The following is an 18,318-nucleotide window of genomic DNA, read 5'->3' as shown; positions in this document are numbered from 1 at the left end:
TGAAACAATAATTTTCTTCTAACTTGTAATAAAAAATCCATCAGTCACACAACACAAAATAGTTCATAAGGTGTGTCATTATAATAATTACCCAGAGTGGTAAAATGTAGCAATCTCCGTGATGAGAAATGAAATTAAAGTTTAACCAATGATGAAATATTGAGTCCTCCATTAAAAAATATGAGTATAAAAAGAAATTTCATGAATCAATTGAAACCACTGCCGACTGCTACAAGTTACTCTTTACACTCTGCTGTCATCTGTAAAAAAGTCGTTTCTACTTGAGTCAGTTTATTACTCTGTACAACGTACTACGATAGATCTTAACCCGTTTTTTTCTACTTTATTACTAATCAACTTACACAATTGGGAGATACATTTTAACGAAATTACTTTTTTTTCTAATTTTTGAAGGATATTAGGTGAGCGACGAGCATAATAAAAATGAAATGAACGATTTTTTAAATTAAAAACTGCAGAATATAACTAATAATAATGAAATTTGTACAATTTATCAGCAGTAATTGTAAATACTGTACTAAGTATTATGTATTATTCCAGTTTGTTAAGTAAAAATGATGAGACAAAATTAATTTGCCATTTTTTTACCCAAAGTTGGCGGGTGATTGTCACACTGTCGTCGGCAGTTATCGGTTATCTTCGTTCGGAGCAGTCACAGATGTTCGGCACAATGTAAATGCGTCGTCTGCATTTTGTAGGTGACCAATTGGGTAAATTACGTGTGTCACCGAATGGCTGATAAAAACAGAAGTAATGAAGCTCGTTCGACCACGGTTAGTGACATTCGACGTTACGGGGACATTATTGAGGACGAAATTGGAGCATTATGGGGAGATTGGAGTGAAACACGGCGCGCCGGACCTCGATCCACAACTGTTGGCGCCAAGTTTCAAACATCACTTTTCACGATTGTCGAATGAACATCCGGTTTTTGGTAAACACACGGGTCTTGGCTGGCAAAAGTGGTGGAAGAATCTTGTTTATGGGGTTTTCCGGGATCAACATCCAGGAATATCTGAGGATGTACTGGAGAAGGTAACTTTTAATAATGAAAAAAGTTGCGAATCAATTAGCCCCTCATTGAATGACCGGCTCTCTTCGAAAATGAATATTTCCGAAACTATGGATAATAATTCAGTAGCAAAGCGGTTTAATTTTACTGTTGGATATGAAAAATTGTTTGAATCTTTTTGTTGTATTCAACCAATTTTCTCACCGAGCAGAAAAATAATTATTTCTATTTAGTTAGGATCCTTACCTCGAAAGTGTTTGACATATCTGTTGAATTATAAGAGATTGAGGGTAATTTATAATTTAACAATGATGCTAGAGATGATGTAATTTAAAATATAGTTCGTTTATTCAGAGGAAATCCAAATTCTATTACAAGGGTTTTCAAAATTTTATGATGTAATTTAGATCTCTTGGAATGAGAAATTTGTACAAAGCTACAATTACAAAAAAAAAGGAGAGAGAAAAGATGAATCCTCTAAGTCAGATTAGATTGATATTAATGTTACTCACATTTATTTGCTCTATTTATTCTCTGCTGTGGCACACCTTTCTCAATAACTCAGGTTATTTATTTAATTTTGAGTCGTTAATTTAAAATAAAGTTCGTACGCAAAAGTTATTTGGTTTTAACGATCAGTTTCATTTAATTAATGAGTCTTTCTCACTTGTGAACTCACGCACGTGCCGTGACAGATAATTTTGCAACCTGTCAGCCGATTACACGAAAGTTCTGACTTTTTAATATTAATTGCGGGAACAATTACCACGAGGATGAGCGTAATTGTAATTGAAACAATTCCCGATACTCGAATCACTAGGTAAACGCCGGGTAGAGGAGATAACTAATTCCGGAATCAGGTATCTAGTAATCACGAGGAGTTCGCCCCTTGGTGCGCTCGTTATTGATGCTAGGACAAGACTATATAGATCTGAAAACGAGTAATAAGTGCAAAAAATTTTTTATTTTTTTTATTGCCCGAAAACGCTTAAAATGCTAAAAACAGTCCAGGGCCTCCAATTTTTGAGCTACAAAAGATTTTTTTTCCAAAATTTTCAGAAAAATGCGTGGAACAACAATTACGAGCAAGTTTTTTGGAATTCGACTCCTAAACAGCTGACTTCGTTTTTTTTTTTCATATAAAAAAATTCACTATTTGTGTAAAAAAATACAAAAAAAGCCAATTTAGCCATGTAAGAGGTGAATTTAAAAAAAAATAGCACGTAATTGTTATTCCACATATTTTTCCGAAAATTAAAAAAAAAATCATTCGTAGCTCAAAAATTGGAGGCCCTTGACTGTTTTTGGCATTTTAAGCGTTTTCGGGCAAACGAACAAAAAAAGAAATGTTTTTTTCACTAATTACTCGTTTTCAGATCTATATAATCGATCTTCAACGTATGAAAAGTCTCACTCCATAACCCACGACTTTTAAAACTCACAGTAGTCTCCTCTTAAATGTTAATAAGGGGTTGAAATGTTGATGAAATTTAATTTTTTTTTCTCAATTGATAAATTAGTTTCTGAGTTATGAACAATTAAAAAAAAGTCGAAAGTGACCATTTTACCCCACCCTCCCCTACTATTCTTCGACTTTCCGGATCTCTATATGGAGTGTCAATAATAAATATCTTACGCCGTCCCACTTCACCACCGAAACCATTCAATTAGTGAAGTGGCCACACAGGATATGTAAACTTCATCTCAAGATTAGTTTTCGGAAAATACCTCGGTACCTAAGCAAGATAGCGAAGTTTCCATGACAAACTATCGTGCAGAGCAAAGTAAGATCTACAAACAGTTGCTTACGGAAATACCGCTATCTTGTCCAGACTTCGAAATACGTGTTCGCGCGACTAAGCTTTGTGGATACCAGTGATTGAATTACCTCGAATATCACTGCAATAACTCATTTATGATTCTGAATGCTAATTTCAAATGAAAGCATTTGAAATTTTGCAGAAAATGTAGTAGTGAAGTGGTAAACGGAGATAAGTCGACTTATCTCCCAATTGCGTTTTTGAGGAATATTTCCGAATCTAAGGGAGATAGCGAAATTTTCGTAATTACATTTGTTGTAGCACTCAATCAGCTCCACAAAAAAGGTTATAACAAAAATTTTGCTATACCCCTTAAATTCCGAGATATTGATTGAAAATTGGTCAATACTCAAAATTGACTTATCTCCTTTTACTACTTCGCTACTGAATTTCTTTATTGTTGCGTATGGAAATTGAATGAAAAATATTCTGTACGTGTTTTTTTCATTTCGATGAATAATACAGAGGCAATGATTTGTAGGAAATTGAAAAATCCTGCGTTATGACTTCACACGAAAGACACATACGAAGTTATGTCACTATTGATTTTTCCAGTAAATTTTTCTTGTAAATCAATATTGAGAATTATCCTTTATGATTATTCACGATTGTTAACACTTCGTTTGTCATGCCGTGAGTCCGCGCAACGCAGCAAAAGGTAATACAACAGTTCCTGGAAAACAATGAAACAAATTCAATCATCAACTTTGAAGTATCGTTAATGAAATTCTGCAAAAATGTTTCCACTGAATATCGCTGTTAATTGTGGACGTTCGCATGGAAGGGTCCACTCCGTCCATTCTAGTTTCCGAGAGATTCACGTCTGTGTCCAAACAACTTCCATTCGAACAGATGTTAATTTTGTTTTATATTTTCAAACTACATGATTTTGCAGGCTCGGGTCTCTGTGGACTTTAAATGTGCGGAGTATTGTCAATATTATCGGAACATACATAACTGGATATCGACACACGGATGAAAAAATTGTATAGAAATTTCCTGTATGGATTGCGTATAGAAATTCTGTAGGATTTCCGTATATGATATTCGGATATTTCTATACGAATTACTTCTATATATAAATTTTTACATAAATTTTTTTCATACGAAAGATGTCTAAACGCTCCAGAGAAAAACGTAGAGAAATGTCGCAACTCCATACGGAATGTTTCTATACATGGGGCAGTGGGTCGTACAGGATCAAACCTATAGAAATCGTATAGAAATAATTTGTATAAAAAATATCCGTATTGAAATATTCGAATACCATATACTAAACTCCTATAGAAATTCTATACGCAATCCGTATAGGAAATTTATAAAATATGAAAATAAAGTAAATATGAAAATAAAATAATAGAGGATTATAATATTTGTGGCCGCTGTTGTATACTGAAACCCTTCATTTTTTTCCTCCATTTCAAAACTGAATTCACTGTCCAGTGACACCTTGTTCAGCTCGGTGAATAAAATTGCCCTCGTAAACTAAATTCCCTGAAACTAATGCGATTTTATGATAATTTTAATGATCCTAAATTCATTCTTACTCGTCAACGGAATAATTTTTATCCCAATTTTTCCCTCTATATATACACGGAGAGAAATATTCAATAAAAATTACGTATCTTTTTCGTAATTGCGGAGCGAAATATTTTTGTAGGAAATTTTATGGAATTATCACGGAATTTTTCCGGGGCATTCTGTAATTTTTATCTGAATCTCCTGTGAAAAATTACAATACCGTCACTTAAATTTTCGGAGTCGATTCCGTAATCGGTGAGTGAATTGTGAATTCCGTAATTTTTACTGAACAGTTCTGTCCGTGGTATTATCTGGCGAAAATAGTATATTTCGTTACGAGTGTGGAAAAGAGTTTTTCATCACGCTGTGACGAAAAGTGAACTTTTCGGCACGCTCCGCGTGCCTAAAAGTCCAGTTTTCGCCACACTGTGATGAAAAATATTGTTCGTAACTCGTGAAAAAATGTTTTTTAGCTCGTGGGATTATATCACTCGCCTTCGGCTCGTGATATAAACCGCCTATTCGCCAAAAAACACTTTTTTGCACTCGTTATGAAATATACTATTTTGACTCGTGGGAGGTTTATAGCAGGAGTCGAAGGCGAGTGATATAATCCCACGCGCCAAAAAACACTTTTCCCACGAGTATCGAACAATATTTTTCATCACAATGTGTGGAAAAGGGACGTTTTAGGCACGCGAAGGGTGCCTAAAAAATTACTTTATGCCACTCATGCCTGAAACCGGCTGGATTACACACTCGACGCTTCGCGTCTCGTGTCTAATTCAGCCGGTTTCAGACTTCGTGACATAAAATTTTGTTCAGTACTTGTGGGGAAATTTCGTCCTTAACGTGTGCGGTTACACCACTCGCCTTCGGCTCATGCTGTAAACCCCACACACGTTAAAGACGAAATTGCCCCACACGTGCTGAAATACACTATTTTCGCACAGCGTGATGAAAAAATTATTTCAACTTTCATTTTATTCATTGATGACAGGTATCACACAATCTAATCAAACTCTACGGCACAAACAAGTGTTGGCACTTGTACCCAGGGACGAAGGACATCCTGAGTTACCTGAACGAGCAGGATATCGTAGTCGGAGTGGTATCGAATTTCGACGACCGTTTGGAGGGAATCCTAGCGAGCACTGGCCTCCGAGACCACTTCTCTTTCATTCTGACGTCCTACAGTTATGGATCGGAGAAACCAGCCCACGGGATCTTCCAGGAGGCCCTGAAATTGGGTGGACAAGCGAGAGGGGAGACGATAAAACCCGCGGAGGCTGTGCACATTGGGGATAATCTCAAGTTGGATTATGTCGGAGCGAAAGATGCGGGATGGTACGCATTTCTGATGACGCATGACTGTAAAACAAGCGAAAAGTACGAAGATATTCCGGAGTTTGAGCTGTTTGCGAATCTTGAGGAACTGAAAGATCATTTCAAGACGTTATTGGATTAATTATTCAATTAGTTGTCTTAAGAAATTGTTAAATGTGATAATGCCATGTACATTCATCTAGCTAGACTATTAGTTATGAATTCAATTCAAATTGGAATCAACTGAAGAATAAAATTATAAAGTTCCGAGCTGCATTTTTTCCACAAGTGACTATTCACCACGATTCCATAATGGGATCTTCAGGATGGGCATGGGCTTGCGGTTGACCTCAACAATTCATAATGAAGAATTTTTTTAGTTGCTGCATGCCAATGTTGAACGAAAAATGATGCGATTTGTGAAGTATCCCAATCGTTTTTGTTACAACCAAATGATTTAATTAGTTAATGTCAATTTTTTAAGAAACGTTTTGACGATCTATTTGAGATTTCCCGGACGGGTTCAACAAGCAAATCCATTCAATCAATATTTTCTCGAGATTTTTCCAATAATTCTCGCAGTAATGACCTACACCCTGCAGTCCATTAGTCCCTCATTAACGAGTGCATACGCCCCTGGGTTTAAAATGCAACAGAGTCCCCTCTACGGATCACAGGCATGAATCGGTGCAAGATAACAGTCTTGCAGTCTTGCCTTCACTAGAGCGAGACAAAACACCATTATGTGGGTGGGACAGTATCAGTGCCCAGTTTCCGGGTGGAAAAGATATCCCCATATCCGTTTTTCCCATTTCATCTTTCCAGAAAACTCAAATCAAATCCAAAAGAGGAATTCCGAAAACCTCCAGCATCTCCATTATTCCTCATTCCCCTCGTTTTTTTTTTCATTCAGGTTTCGTTCCAGAGGGAGAAGAAAGGTCGGGGCCTTTGAGTGTCGTGGGGACAGCGTAGGAGAGAAAATACGACAGAGACAGTGTGGATTGAATAAGGACAGGCGGTGGCCGCAGACCTCTTCAGAGAGCACGCTCTTTCATTCCCTCCACACTCTCAGTTTGCTCTCCACCTCCAGTTTCCCTAGTTGCGTTCTCTCGTGTATGTGGGCACAATTTAGGCCTCTCCTTTGTAAATACATCCGTAAAACTCTTGCGCGTTTGTGTCTGTTCAGTCATCGCGGGCTCAGCAAATAGCATTGCAGTTGCGGATCTCATTCGCACGTGTGTTTTTGACATCTTGGTGAACCCTCCACTATCGATTACACCGGAGTGATTGGAGTGATCGAAGGTTCGTTGCTGGCGGTCCCTCTCGAGCTCTGACAAATTAATTTTGCAGCGCGATAGAGCCCGGAGTTTTTCGAATTTTTCGGGATTTGTGGGAAGGCTACGACGCTACCCCCTGCCGCGGGGGATAAACTAAACTACCGTTGGAATTTTGTTCACTGCAGTACAAGTACTACTTGCTATAGTCGGGCCCTGCATCCGTATTTTCAGATTTACTCTCGTAAACGTCCCCAAATGTCCCCATTTCCCTCGATAAATTTCGACAAAACATCGCATTTCGTTTGAAACGTATTTATCGATTATTCACTTGCAGAGTTTTCGATTGAAAGTTATCCCACGTCTTCCTGTCACCTAGATCCTCCGATCGATAGATCAGATGGACCGAACGATGAATAGCTCTTACCACTGATGAGTGTAGCCGAAGCGACGGAGGAAAAAGTAGAAAATAAAAGATTACAGATACTGAGAGAAACGAAAGATTCAGTAGAGCGCGGGTTCAGTCAAGCTCGGGAGCCGCTGCCGGGCGGATGGAAAAAAACTCATCGATTGAATAATCGATACTGAGATCGTTATTGTAGGCAGTTATTTGGATTTTACAATGGGCAGGCGACTATTGCTGCTGGCAATAGCCTGCCTCTCTCTAGTCCTGGGAGAGCCAGATCCGTCTGAAGAGCTGTATCATCGGATACCTCAGAATAAAGACGAAGTCAAGTGCTATGATGAGTCCGGAAGGCCTCAGGTATTTATAAACAAATTGAAAAGAGAATGAGAGAGGTTTAACGATGTACAAAAAAAGTAATTCATTTCAGATTTGTTCAGCAAATTATTTGAAGATTAAATAATCCATTATGCATGCCCCACATTCACAATCACGAGCGCTTTCGGTAATCTTTATCTTTCTGTCGTCTTCATCTCCTCGTTTTCTCATCCTCTCGGAGATGAGACAAACGTGAACGAGGGGTTATCGTTTTGTTCCCCGAATTGCTTCAACTCTCCACTCATTTATACGGTTTTTTCTACTGAAGATAAGAGAAAAAATCATGAAACGATAAAAAGAGACGAAATAACAACACGATAGAAATGTTCATGTGACTATGCTTCCTCTTTTGGCTCCACGTGATAGATAAATGGTTATTCATTTGTCAGTGATTGAGGATAAATACGGAAAAAATCATTAGAAAGCCTGATTAAAAGCCCCACTTTTTTCAGGAAGTTCTATTGGAGTTGGGTTGAACTTCTATTGAAAACTATTAGGTTCTGACGGATTCTATTGAGACATTCTGCGGCATTCACTAGAAATGTTTGATAACAAATATTTTTCTCAAAACATCCATTGATTATGATCTTTTTATACAACTTTTCCCATGAAGATATTCTTTATGAAAGGACCTCGGCGTGATTTTTACAAAATTTATGTTTAAACTTTTCAATGAGAAAAAAAACAGTGAAAAACATACCGAAAATTGACGCCAAAGAATTTCCATAGAAAATATCTCAATAGAATAATTTGTATTGTATAGAAATTCGATAGTCCATTGATTTTTTTGATAAAATATTTCTGATTAGGAGATACTGTCACAAAATGGAACGTTCTTTCAATTTTTGAGATGTTAATTTATAAACAGAAATATTGGGTTTTTGAGTCGATGACAAACGTTTAACAAAGAAAAGCGGTTTTTTTTTATACTGAAATATTGTATTCAAAAAATCAATTGATTCTGATTTTTTTATACAACTTTTCCCATGAATATATTCTTTATGAAAGGACCTCGGCGTGATTTTTCCAAAATTTATGTTTAAACTTTTTATTGAAAAAAAAAAAACAGTGAAAAAAGACTGAAAATTTATGCCAAAGAATTTCCATAAAAAATATCTCAATCGAATAACTTGTATTGTATAGAAATTCGATGGGCTATTGATTATTCTGATAAAATATTTCTGACTAGGTGAGACTGTCATAAAATGGAATTTTGCTTCAATTCTTGATATGTTAATTTGTAAACAGAGACATTGGGCTTTTGAGTCAATGGCAAACTTTCCACTTTGGCCCATTTTCCGCCATACAATTTCATTTGAAAAAGAGACGCAGCGAAAAACTTTAAAAACCTACAATTTTCGGGCGAAAGTGCTGGATTTTTCTATACAGTTTTTTTCATGGGGGAGAATTTGGCAAAATGAAACAGTCGAAAAACAACTGTTTGACGCGATTCAAGCAAAAAGTAGAACGAAGAATTATTGAAAAGTTTTAACGGGAGACAATTTTGTCAATGGGTTAATTGAAAGGAAAATGAAACAGCAAAATCCAAAGTCCAGAGCAAGGCCCAGGGGGAGACCCGCATGGGGCAAAAAGGAAATGTGATGTCGAATTTCAATTGAATGTAAAAAGAAAAGCGTAATCAGCCTAATCTAATCAACTGAATTATAAGACGAATAGAAAATTATTATTCTCATCAGTACTCCCAATAATAAAAAAAAGTTGATTAACAAAAGTTGATAAAAAAATTTTCGCTTCGCGGGAGGAAAATCTGCTTTTCCCCCTACGCCGTGACGAAAAATAACGTTCTCACCACGGGAGGTAAAATAAAGGACCCTTACCCACGTGCTTACCACGTAGGGGAGGATAGGGTAAAATGGACACTTTTGACTTTTTAAAAAATATCCATAACTCAGAAACAGATTTATCAATTGAGCTCAGTCTCAGCTCATCACAAAGAGGAATCATTGTTTTTCAATTGAAAAATAAAATTATTCCATTTTATAAATAATTCAACACGTCATGAATATTTCAAAAAAAGTCCAGTATCCGTTTTACCCTACCCTCCCCTAATTCTGCACGTGGCCACAACTCCTTTATTTTCCCTCCCTTGGTGGGAAATATACTATTTTTGAATTGCGTCCAATAGTCGTTTTTCGGCTGTTTAATTTTTCCCCACTTTCCCCTACGTCTTTCATAAATTTGTAGAATACAAACAAGTGCCGTTGTCATTTTACAGAGGTGCATCCCACCGTTTGAAAATGCAGCCTTCAATCTGGTGATTGAGGCGACGAATACGTGCGGGCAGGGTGGAGTCGCCACGGAATTCTGCAAGCAAACACGTGTCCAGGAGAAGTCCTGTGACATTTGCAGATGGGGAGATCACCCAGCCACCTATTTAACTGATCAGGATAACAATGAGAATGCCACTTGGTGGCAGTCGGAAACAATGTTAGAGAATGTCGATTACCCGAATCAAGTCAATCTGACTCTCCATTTGGGTACGTGTCAGTTCCCCATTCATTAAATTCCACGAAAATATCAAACGGAATGGTATTGATAAAGACAAAGTGAGTTCATTCAAGTTCCGGTGAGCTCTGACCCTTTATCTATGTCATTTGAGATAAGTTTGTAGACCGGGGAGAACATACCTTGGTTTACATGTGGTCCATTGGCGTAAGCTTCACTCATTCCTCCTTTTTTTTCAGGCAAAACTTTCGATATCACTTACGTGCGTGTCCTCTTCGAGACGCCAAGACCCGAGAGTTGGGGGATTTATAAAAGGAAGAACGATAAATCTAATTGGGAGCCGTATCAATATTATTCGGCATCGTGCAGGGATTTGTATGGACTTCCAGACTCGAAGGAGACTGTTCGAGGGGATGACACTAGGGTTCTTTGCACCTCGGAGTATTCGGATATCTCTCCGCTGACCAAGGGAACTGTTGCCTTTTCGACGCTCGAAGGGAGACCCTCGGCTTTCCAATTCGATACGAATCCAGCGTTACAAGTAATTTTTTTGTGCATAATAATATTGAACACTAGGGGGCTACGCCCCCTGCTCGCTTCGCTCGCCAACCCCCATATAGACCCATATGACTCCCATGATCCTTATTTTCACCCCTATGACCCTTATTTGAACCCTTATTCTGATCCTTGTGACCCTCACTCTAACCCTTGTGAACCTGAATCTTTCCCTCGTGTCCCTTATTCTGCCCCTGATTATGAACTTCGTGACTCTTACTCTGACCTTCATTAGAACCCTCGTAACCCTTATTCTGACCCTCATTAGAACCCTCGTGACCCTTTGTTTCTTACCCTTGGTTTTTGACCGTTCATCTTTGACCCTTAATTTTGACCTCCATGACCCTTATTCTGATCCTCATTAGATCCCTCCTGACCCTTACTTTGACCCTTGTGAATCTTCATCTGACCCTTCGGATCCTTATTTTGACCTAAGCCTCTTGAAAACTAAGTCGCATTTTACTACAATTTTCTTTCAAAGGTTGGCATCCATGGATATGCTGACCTTAAAGAACATTAATTGGAAAATTGAATTGGATTTTCTTCTTTAAATCCCTTCCTCACGACATTCATTTCACTCCAATGAAAAAATGACAAAAACTTGCATACACATTCAATAGCTAAAATTAAGGATATCCAAATATCTTTTACAGTTTGATACAGATCGCACTATAGATACAACCATTTTCAGTCATCAAATTTGTCCAGAGATAGGCGTAATCAGAAATTATCATTAGCATTAATTTCATAAATACTCAATCAAGTAATAGAACTTAACAATTTTCAATTATTAATTAATCAACAATTAAATATTTGAATTCCGAATTATTTTACCAATCAATAATCGAATTCGGAAGAATGGCGATTATTTGATAATCTCTAATATTTTTTGAAAATTTCCAATTATTCACCTAATAGTTATTGAAAAAATTTAAATTCTCAATTATTTATTATTTTCTAAGTTCTAATGATAAATGAATGAATTCGGTTATTTGGGGAAATAATTCTCTTAATATTTCTGGAATAATGATTGATGCCGATCACTGAATTTGTCAATTAAATTGCGTGAGAAAAATTTGAAAAAAATCATGATTGTTGAGCGTCATTCAAATTACATTTTGCACAGAATTATTTTTTTTTAACCTTCGTTATTTTAAATAAATGATAAAAATTATTTACACTTTTGGAAACTCAATGGTTTTAGGCATAAAATCGATTTCTGGTGAAATTCTGAACATGAATAAATTTGTTACGATTCGCACCAAACGATTTTTATGGTGGAAAATTGAGTTTATAAATTATTTATAGCAAAAATTCTCGTAATTTTCAAAAATTGTAATTTTTAAATTCTTCCATTAATCTTCCTCCAAAAGTAAACTTTGCAATTTTTCTTCAGATTTTTTAAATGTTTTCTAACGGTTCAATATCGAAATTCAAACCGAGACCTGCAAAGTTTAAATAATAATATCATTCTAAAATGTTTGGAAACTTGGGTTCAAATGGGTCTCAAACGAAAGCTCTGATGTTCGACTACAAAAGTAGAAAAGTATTTCACTGGAGAAAAAATAGCCAAAGTACTTGAATATCCTTAAATGCAGCCTCAACTCGTTTTCCCACTGCGCCACTGACTTTTGAAGAACGATAAAAATACATTCGCTCACGTTTCAGGAATGGGTCCAAGCTACAGATCTGCGAATTAGCCTCGACCGTCTGAACACTTTCGGTGACGATGTCTTCGGCGATCCAGCTGTCCTCAAATCTTACTACTATGCAATCGCCGATATCGCTGTTGGAGCCCGTTGTGCGTGTAACGGACACGCCGGCGTCTGTATAACTAGTTCCGATGAAAGCACTCGGAGAGTTTGTCGGTCAGCAATCACCCATAGCCCTCAATTTGTCCCCCCGTAATTGGTTTATTCCAGAAAATGTTGATTGACTATTTCCCCAATCTTCGATTTACCCTTTCAGATGTGAACACAACACTGCTGGTCCAGACTGTAACGAGTGCCTGCCATTCTACAATGATGCCCCTTGGGGTCGTGCAACTCACACTGATGCCCACGAGTGTAAAGGTAAGAGGAATTTGTCGTCAAACAGCGACAAGTGAAAAGAAAGAACGAGTTGTCGTTGGTTTGACTTTTTTACGAGCTCTGTTCGCCATAAATGGTGGCTATATCGAGGGGACAGCTTTGCCATATATGTACCCAGCGATGAGTTGTATTAAAGTGGGGGATATGACAAAGCGAGCTTGCAGCATCAGTCTCACAGTTGTCCCCATGAGACAGTCAATCCCTTAATTATTGCTCAAATTAATTGATAAAAAAATGAGAAAAATTCTGTTGATTATTTTGATGTTGAGGGGAGGTTCTGTGGGCTCGGGGTATCGGAGTAGATTGTCGGCAAGATATTATCAATCTTCTCGTAAGTTTTATAACTATTGTCTGAGAATTCATCTGCTAAAATAATTTCGATTCCGTTTTGCAGCTTGCAACTGTAATGGGTACTCCGACAGATGCTATTTCGATAAGGAATTGTACGCTAGAAGTGGCCACGGCGGTCACTGCATCGACTGCAGGGCAAACAGAGCTGGTGCAAACTGCGAGAGGTGCAAAGAGAATTACTACGAACGTCCTGAAGATAATTACTGCATCGCTTGTAACTGTAACGAAATAGGTAAGACAACTCAATTGACTCAAACTTCGTCAAATGCCTTTGAGAGGTAACAGATTCTTTCGAGTGTGTTGAGTTTTAGAATTGCCTTTTGTTGCCACTTGTTCGCTTTTTGAAAGGAAAAAAAATCATCACTCAATTACTACATCGTCTAATGGTCGGAGGTTTTATTATTGATTATATGTGGACTTCCGCATGAAAAGGGACCACTTTGTCAATCCTAGTTTCCGAGATATTCACGCTTTGCCTCAGCAATTCCCATTTATACCAATGTTAACTTGTTTCTTTGAGGATCATTTTGGGTTTAAAATGTGCGGATTATTATCAATACTATCAGAGTACACATAACTCCATATCGACAAAGTGATCCTTTTTCATGCGAATGTTCACATATATCGACAGATCATAGATCCTTTGTTCGAAAAAAAATTTTAAAGTGACGTGAACTGGAAAAATTTACAACGCGACAAAAGCCAATTATGCACGGAGAGAAATTTTTTAGAAAAAAATCTAGTGCTAGCCCGGGAAAAGAGGCGCAAAGTGACGGCCAGAAAAAAATTCCAGTGCCGACACTAGAATTTTTATTGGGGAAAATGTGAATTTTCTCCCGTATTTCTGTGAAAATTTCACAGAAATCCAGGAATTTTACACGAAATACCAAGAAATTTTACCTCAACAGCACTAGAATTTTTCACAGCCGGTGGATTGTGATTTTTTCTAGTACTCGTACTAGAATTTTTCTAGAAAATTTCTCTCCGTGTAGCTATCGACAAAAGAACAATTCAGAATTCCACACCCAAGGGTCTGTTACCTCCTGACGTAATACTCCTCTTCATTAACACCCACCTCCTAACCAGGTTCACGAAGTCTCCAGTGCAACAGCGAAGGTAAATGTCAATGCAAGCCCGGCATAACCGGTGACAAATGTGACCGTTGTTCTCCAAATTTCTACAACTTCGACTCGATCGGCTGCACCTCCTGCGACTGCAGTCCGAAAGGTTCCCTGGGGAACCAACCCAGCTGTGACGCCCAAACAGGCGCCTGCTCCTGCAAAGAAAACGTCGAAGGCAAGCGTTGCCGAGAGTGTCGCCCCGGGTTCTTCAACCTCGCCCTGGAAAATGAATTCGGCTGCACGCCTTGCTTCTGCTTCGGCCACTCCGCCATCTGCAGACCGGCAAACGGCTACTCCAAGACGGTGATCGAGAGCATGTTCGTCAGAGGGAATGAACGCTGGTCTGCGAATGTCGTAGGGAGCACCCTTCCCCTTCACTACGACGCAGTCACTCAAACGGTCCAGGTGTCTGCCCCAGACCGCGACAACGTCTACTTCGTGGCCCCCGACAGATTCTTAGGAGATCAGCGAGCCTCCTACAATCAAGACCTGTACTTCACCCTCAGAATCGGCGAAACCGACCCCTCGCCAACAGCAAGAGACGTCGTCCTGGAAGGCGGCAACGGAGAGCAGATAACGCAGCCCATATTCGGCCAGCAGAACCGCCTGCCATCGATCACCCCTCAAACCTACAAATTCCGCCTCCACGAGCACCCGAACTACGGCTGGCAGCCGCGTCTCTCAGCCCGCGACTTCATGTCGATCCTCTCCAACCTTACATCCATCAAAATCCGTGGAACGTACACGCACCAGGGTCGAGGTTTCCTGGACGACGTTCGCCTGGAGACAGCGCTGAGAGGAGCAGCAGGTCAGTCAGCCGACTGGGTGGAGCACTGCCAGTGTCCCCACGGCTACGTCGGCCAGTTCTGCGAGTCCTGCGCCCCCGGCTTCCACCACGAGCCTCCAAACGGTGGTCCCTTCGCCCTCTGCGTGCCCTGCAACTGCAACGGTCACGCTGACATTTGCGAGGCCGAGACAGGCGCTTGCATCTGTCAACACAACACTGCAGGAAGCAACTGCGAGCTCTGCGCCCGAGGATTCTACGGATATCCCCTGAAAGAGACCCCTCACGACTGTCAGCCCTGCCCCTGCCCCGACAACGGCCCCTGCATACTCTTGGGGAACAACCCAGACCCAATCTGCTCGGAATGTCCAGTTGGCAGAACTGGCGCTCGCTGTGAGACCTGCTCCGACGGATACTTTGGCAACCCAGACAGGGGAATTGCCTGCAGAGCCTGCGAGTGCAACGGAAACATCGACTTGAACGCTGTGAGGAACTGCAACCACGAGACAGGGGAGTGCTTGAAGTGTGTGAACCACACAGCTGGATTCCACTGCGAGGACTGCCTCGCGGGCTACTGGGGGGACGCCTTGTCAGACAGGAGAGAAGACGGCTGCAAGTTGTGTCAGTGTTACCCACCTGGCACCCAGGAAGCCGAGAATGGAGCTGTCGCCCCGTGCAATCAGCTGACAGGATACTGCGCCTGCAAGCCCCACGTCATTGGGAAGAACTGCGACAAATGTGAGGATGGGTATTACCAGATACTGTCTGGGGACGGCTGCACCGCCTGCAACTGCGACCCCGAGGGATCCTACAACAGGACCTGCGATGCAAACAGTGGACGGTGTCAGTGTCGTCCTGGGATCACTGGCCAACGCTGCGACGCTTGTCTCCCGAATCAGTACGGATTTGGGAGGGAGGGATGTAAGCTCTGTGATTGTGATCACGCTGGGTCTCAGGATCTCCAGTGTGACGCCAATGGGCAGTGCCCCTGCTTGACGAACGTCGAGGGAAGAAGATGCGATCGTTGTAAGGAGAACAAGCACAATCGACAGTACGGCTGTGTGGACTGTCCCCCCTGCTACAACCTAGTGCAGGACGCCGTCAACTCTCACCGAAGGCGACTCGCAGATCTCGAGAACACCCTCAGGAAGATCAACAGCAGTCCGACTGTGATCAAGGACTCTGACTTTGAGAGGGAACTCCAAAACGTCGAGGACAGAGTGAGAAACCTCTTGCAGACAGCGAAGGCAGGATCGGGAAGCGAAAATAAAACGCTGGTGGAGCAAATTGAGGAGCTGAGAGATCAGTTAAATCAGATTGACAGAATATCTCAGGGGGTTGATGTGACAGCTGCGGAGGCGAAGAGAACTACCAGCGAGGGGCTGACTAGTATCGACGAGGCTGAAAGTGTTCTCGATAAGATTCACGAGCAGTTAACAGAGGCTGAAGACTACTTGGCTACTGAGGGCGCCTCGGCCCTGGCAGAGGCGAAGAAACGCGCGGAACAGGTTGGCCAGCAGAACCAACAAATGACGAATATCGCTCAGGAGGCGCGGGTGTTGGCTGATTTGAATACAAATGAAGCGAAGAAGATTCATGCTCTCGCTGAACAAGCCAGGAACACGTCCCAGGAGGCTTACAATCTCGCGAAGAAGGCAATTGCCCAGTACGCGAATATCAGCGAGGAGATCAGAGAGTTGGATAATAAATTGGAGCTTCTGGAGGATCGTTTCATTGAAGTTAAGAATTTAACGGGCACGGCAGCTGCGAAGGCTGCGGCAGTGGCGGACGAGGCGGTTGATTTATTGCTGCTAGACCTGACAACTCCCTCGGTTGATATTGAGAAATTGCAAGAGCAAGTGGAAGCCGTTAGTAATGAAGGTCTAGCGCTCAAGGAGAAAGCCCAACTAATGCTGCAGGACAACGAGCAATTGCTGTTCGATCTGGAGGAAAAAATCCACAAGAGCGAGGAATTGTTGAACAAAGCGCAGGACCAGCAGGCAGCCACTGCGGAGCTGCTCTCAGAGGTCGACGGGGCCAACGAAAAGGCCAAGGACGCTGTGAAGAGGGGCAATCAGACGCTGGCGGAGGCGCAAGAGACTCTGAAGAAATTGGGTGAATTTGACGCTGAAGTGCAGAGGGAGAAGCTTAAAGCGCAGGAGGCACTTCGTAACATCGAGCAAATTCGGACTATGGTCGAAGAGGCCATTCTGAAGGCTGAGGAGACTCAAGTTGTGCTTAATGGGGCGGAGAATAATGCCGCTGGGGCGCGGAATATCACGGCCGAGGCGCAGCGAAATGCCGATGACGCTGGGACACATGCTAATGTCATTAGAACTGAGGCGAACAAAACGAAATTGGAGGCGTGGAGGCTTAATAACGAGGCTGACAAGCTCCACACGAGGGTGGAGATGACGGACTCCATCGCGAAGAAGTATGAGGTCAGGGTTGGGAGCAATGTGAATGTGACGAATGATGTCAATCATCGGGTGGGTCAGGCGAGGACAAAGGTGGCACTGGCGAGTCAGCAGGTGGATAAGGCGCTTGCTGAGGTTGCGGAGATCATTGGGGAGCTGGAAGCACTTCCTGAGATCGACGACGCTGATCTCAATCGTCTTGAGGAGCGCTTGTTGGCGGCGGAGAAGGAGATTAAAGCCACGAATCTTGATGAGAGGATTCGGGCACTCACAGAGGCGAAGAATCTGCAGACCCAGTGGGTCAAGAATTATGAGGAGGAGGTGGGAAGGTTGAGGAATGACGTGGAGAACATCGATGAGATAAGGAAGGCACTGCCCACTCAGTGCCAAAATCGCTGGCGGCTGGAGCCTTAGATCGGCTCACGTGCCATAAATACTTAACGTAGATTCTACACTGTGAAAAAAAATATTTTTGAAAAATATTCATTTATTTGAGAGAAGCTTTTTTTCAAAATCGGATTTCTCCTATTGAGTCATTGGTAGGCGAGCCTGATTAGGTTTCAATTATGACAATCATATTGCTCTAGAGGATGACTATGTTGCATTTGACCTTGGATGAATCCCTCCAATGATTATTCATTTTTCATAAATTTCTCATTTTCCAGAGAGAATAATTTCGATTTATTTTTTGTATTGATAATTATTGAGGGAGCGCACTCAAGGTCATAACTAACATGCTCATCTTCTGGCGCAATATAATTCAGTAGCGAAGTGGTAAA

At 40.9% G+C, this 18,318-nt stretch overlaps 2 protein-coding genes across 2 annotated transcripts; both read left to right on the top strand.

Annotated features, from left to right (window-relative positions):
- The first annotated feature begins 627 nt into the window (after nt 1-627).
- Nucleotides 628-5,976, top strand: LOC107040491 (rhythmically expressed gene 2 protein). The gene is made up of 2 exons (XM_015260589.1): nt 628-1,056; nt 5,375-5,976. The coding sequence occupies exons 1-2, from the start codon at nt 775-777 to the stop codon at nt 5,840-5,842; spliced, it is 750 nt and encodes a 249-aa protein (XP_015116075.1). The 5' UTR covers nt 628-774; the 3' UTR covers nt 5,843-5,976.
- A 1,195-nt stretch (nt 5,977-7,171) lies between these two features.
- On the top strand, nt 7,172-18,155 carry LOC107040456 (laminin subunit gamma-1). The gene is made up of 7 exons (XM_015260547.1): nt 7,172-7,737; nt 9,992-10,253; nt 10,461-10,762; nt 12,445-12,644; nt 12,745-12,848; nt 13,261-13,449; nt 14,304-18,155. The coding sequence occupies exons 1-7, from the start codon at nt 7,597-7,599 to the stop codon at nt 17,951-17,953; spliced, it is 4,848 nt and encodes a 1,615-aa protein (XP_015116033.1). The 5' UTR covers nt 7,172-7,596; the 3' UTR covers nt 17,954-18,155.
- The last annotated feature ends 163 nt before the right edge of the window (nt 18,156-18,318 follow it).

The sequence above is a fragment of the Diachasma alloeum genome, unplaced genomic scaffold (assembly GCF_001412515.2).
Source record: "Diachasma alloeum isolate Michigan unplaced genomic scaffold, Dall2.0 Dall_scaffold_00336, whole genome shotgun sequence".
NCBI lineage: Eukaryota > Metazoa > Arthropoda > Insecta > Hymenoptera > Braconidae > Diachasma > Diachasma alloeum.
Note: the sequence above shows the minus strand (reverse complement) of the source record. Positions and strands in the feature narration are given on the sequence as shown.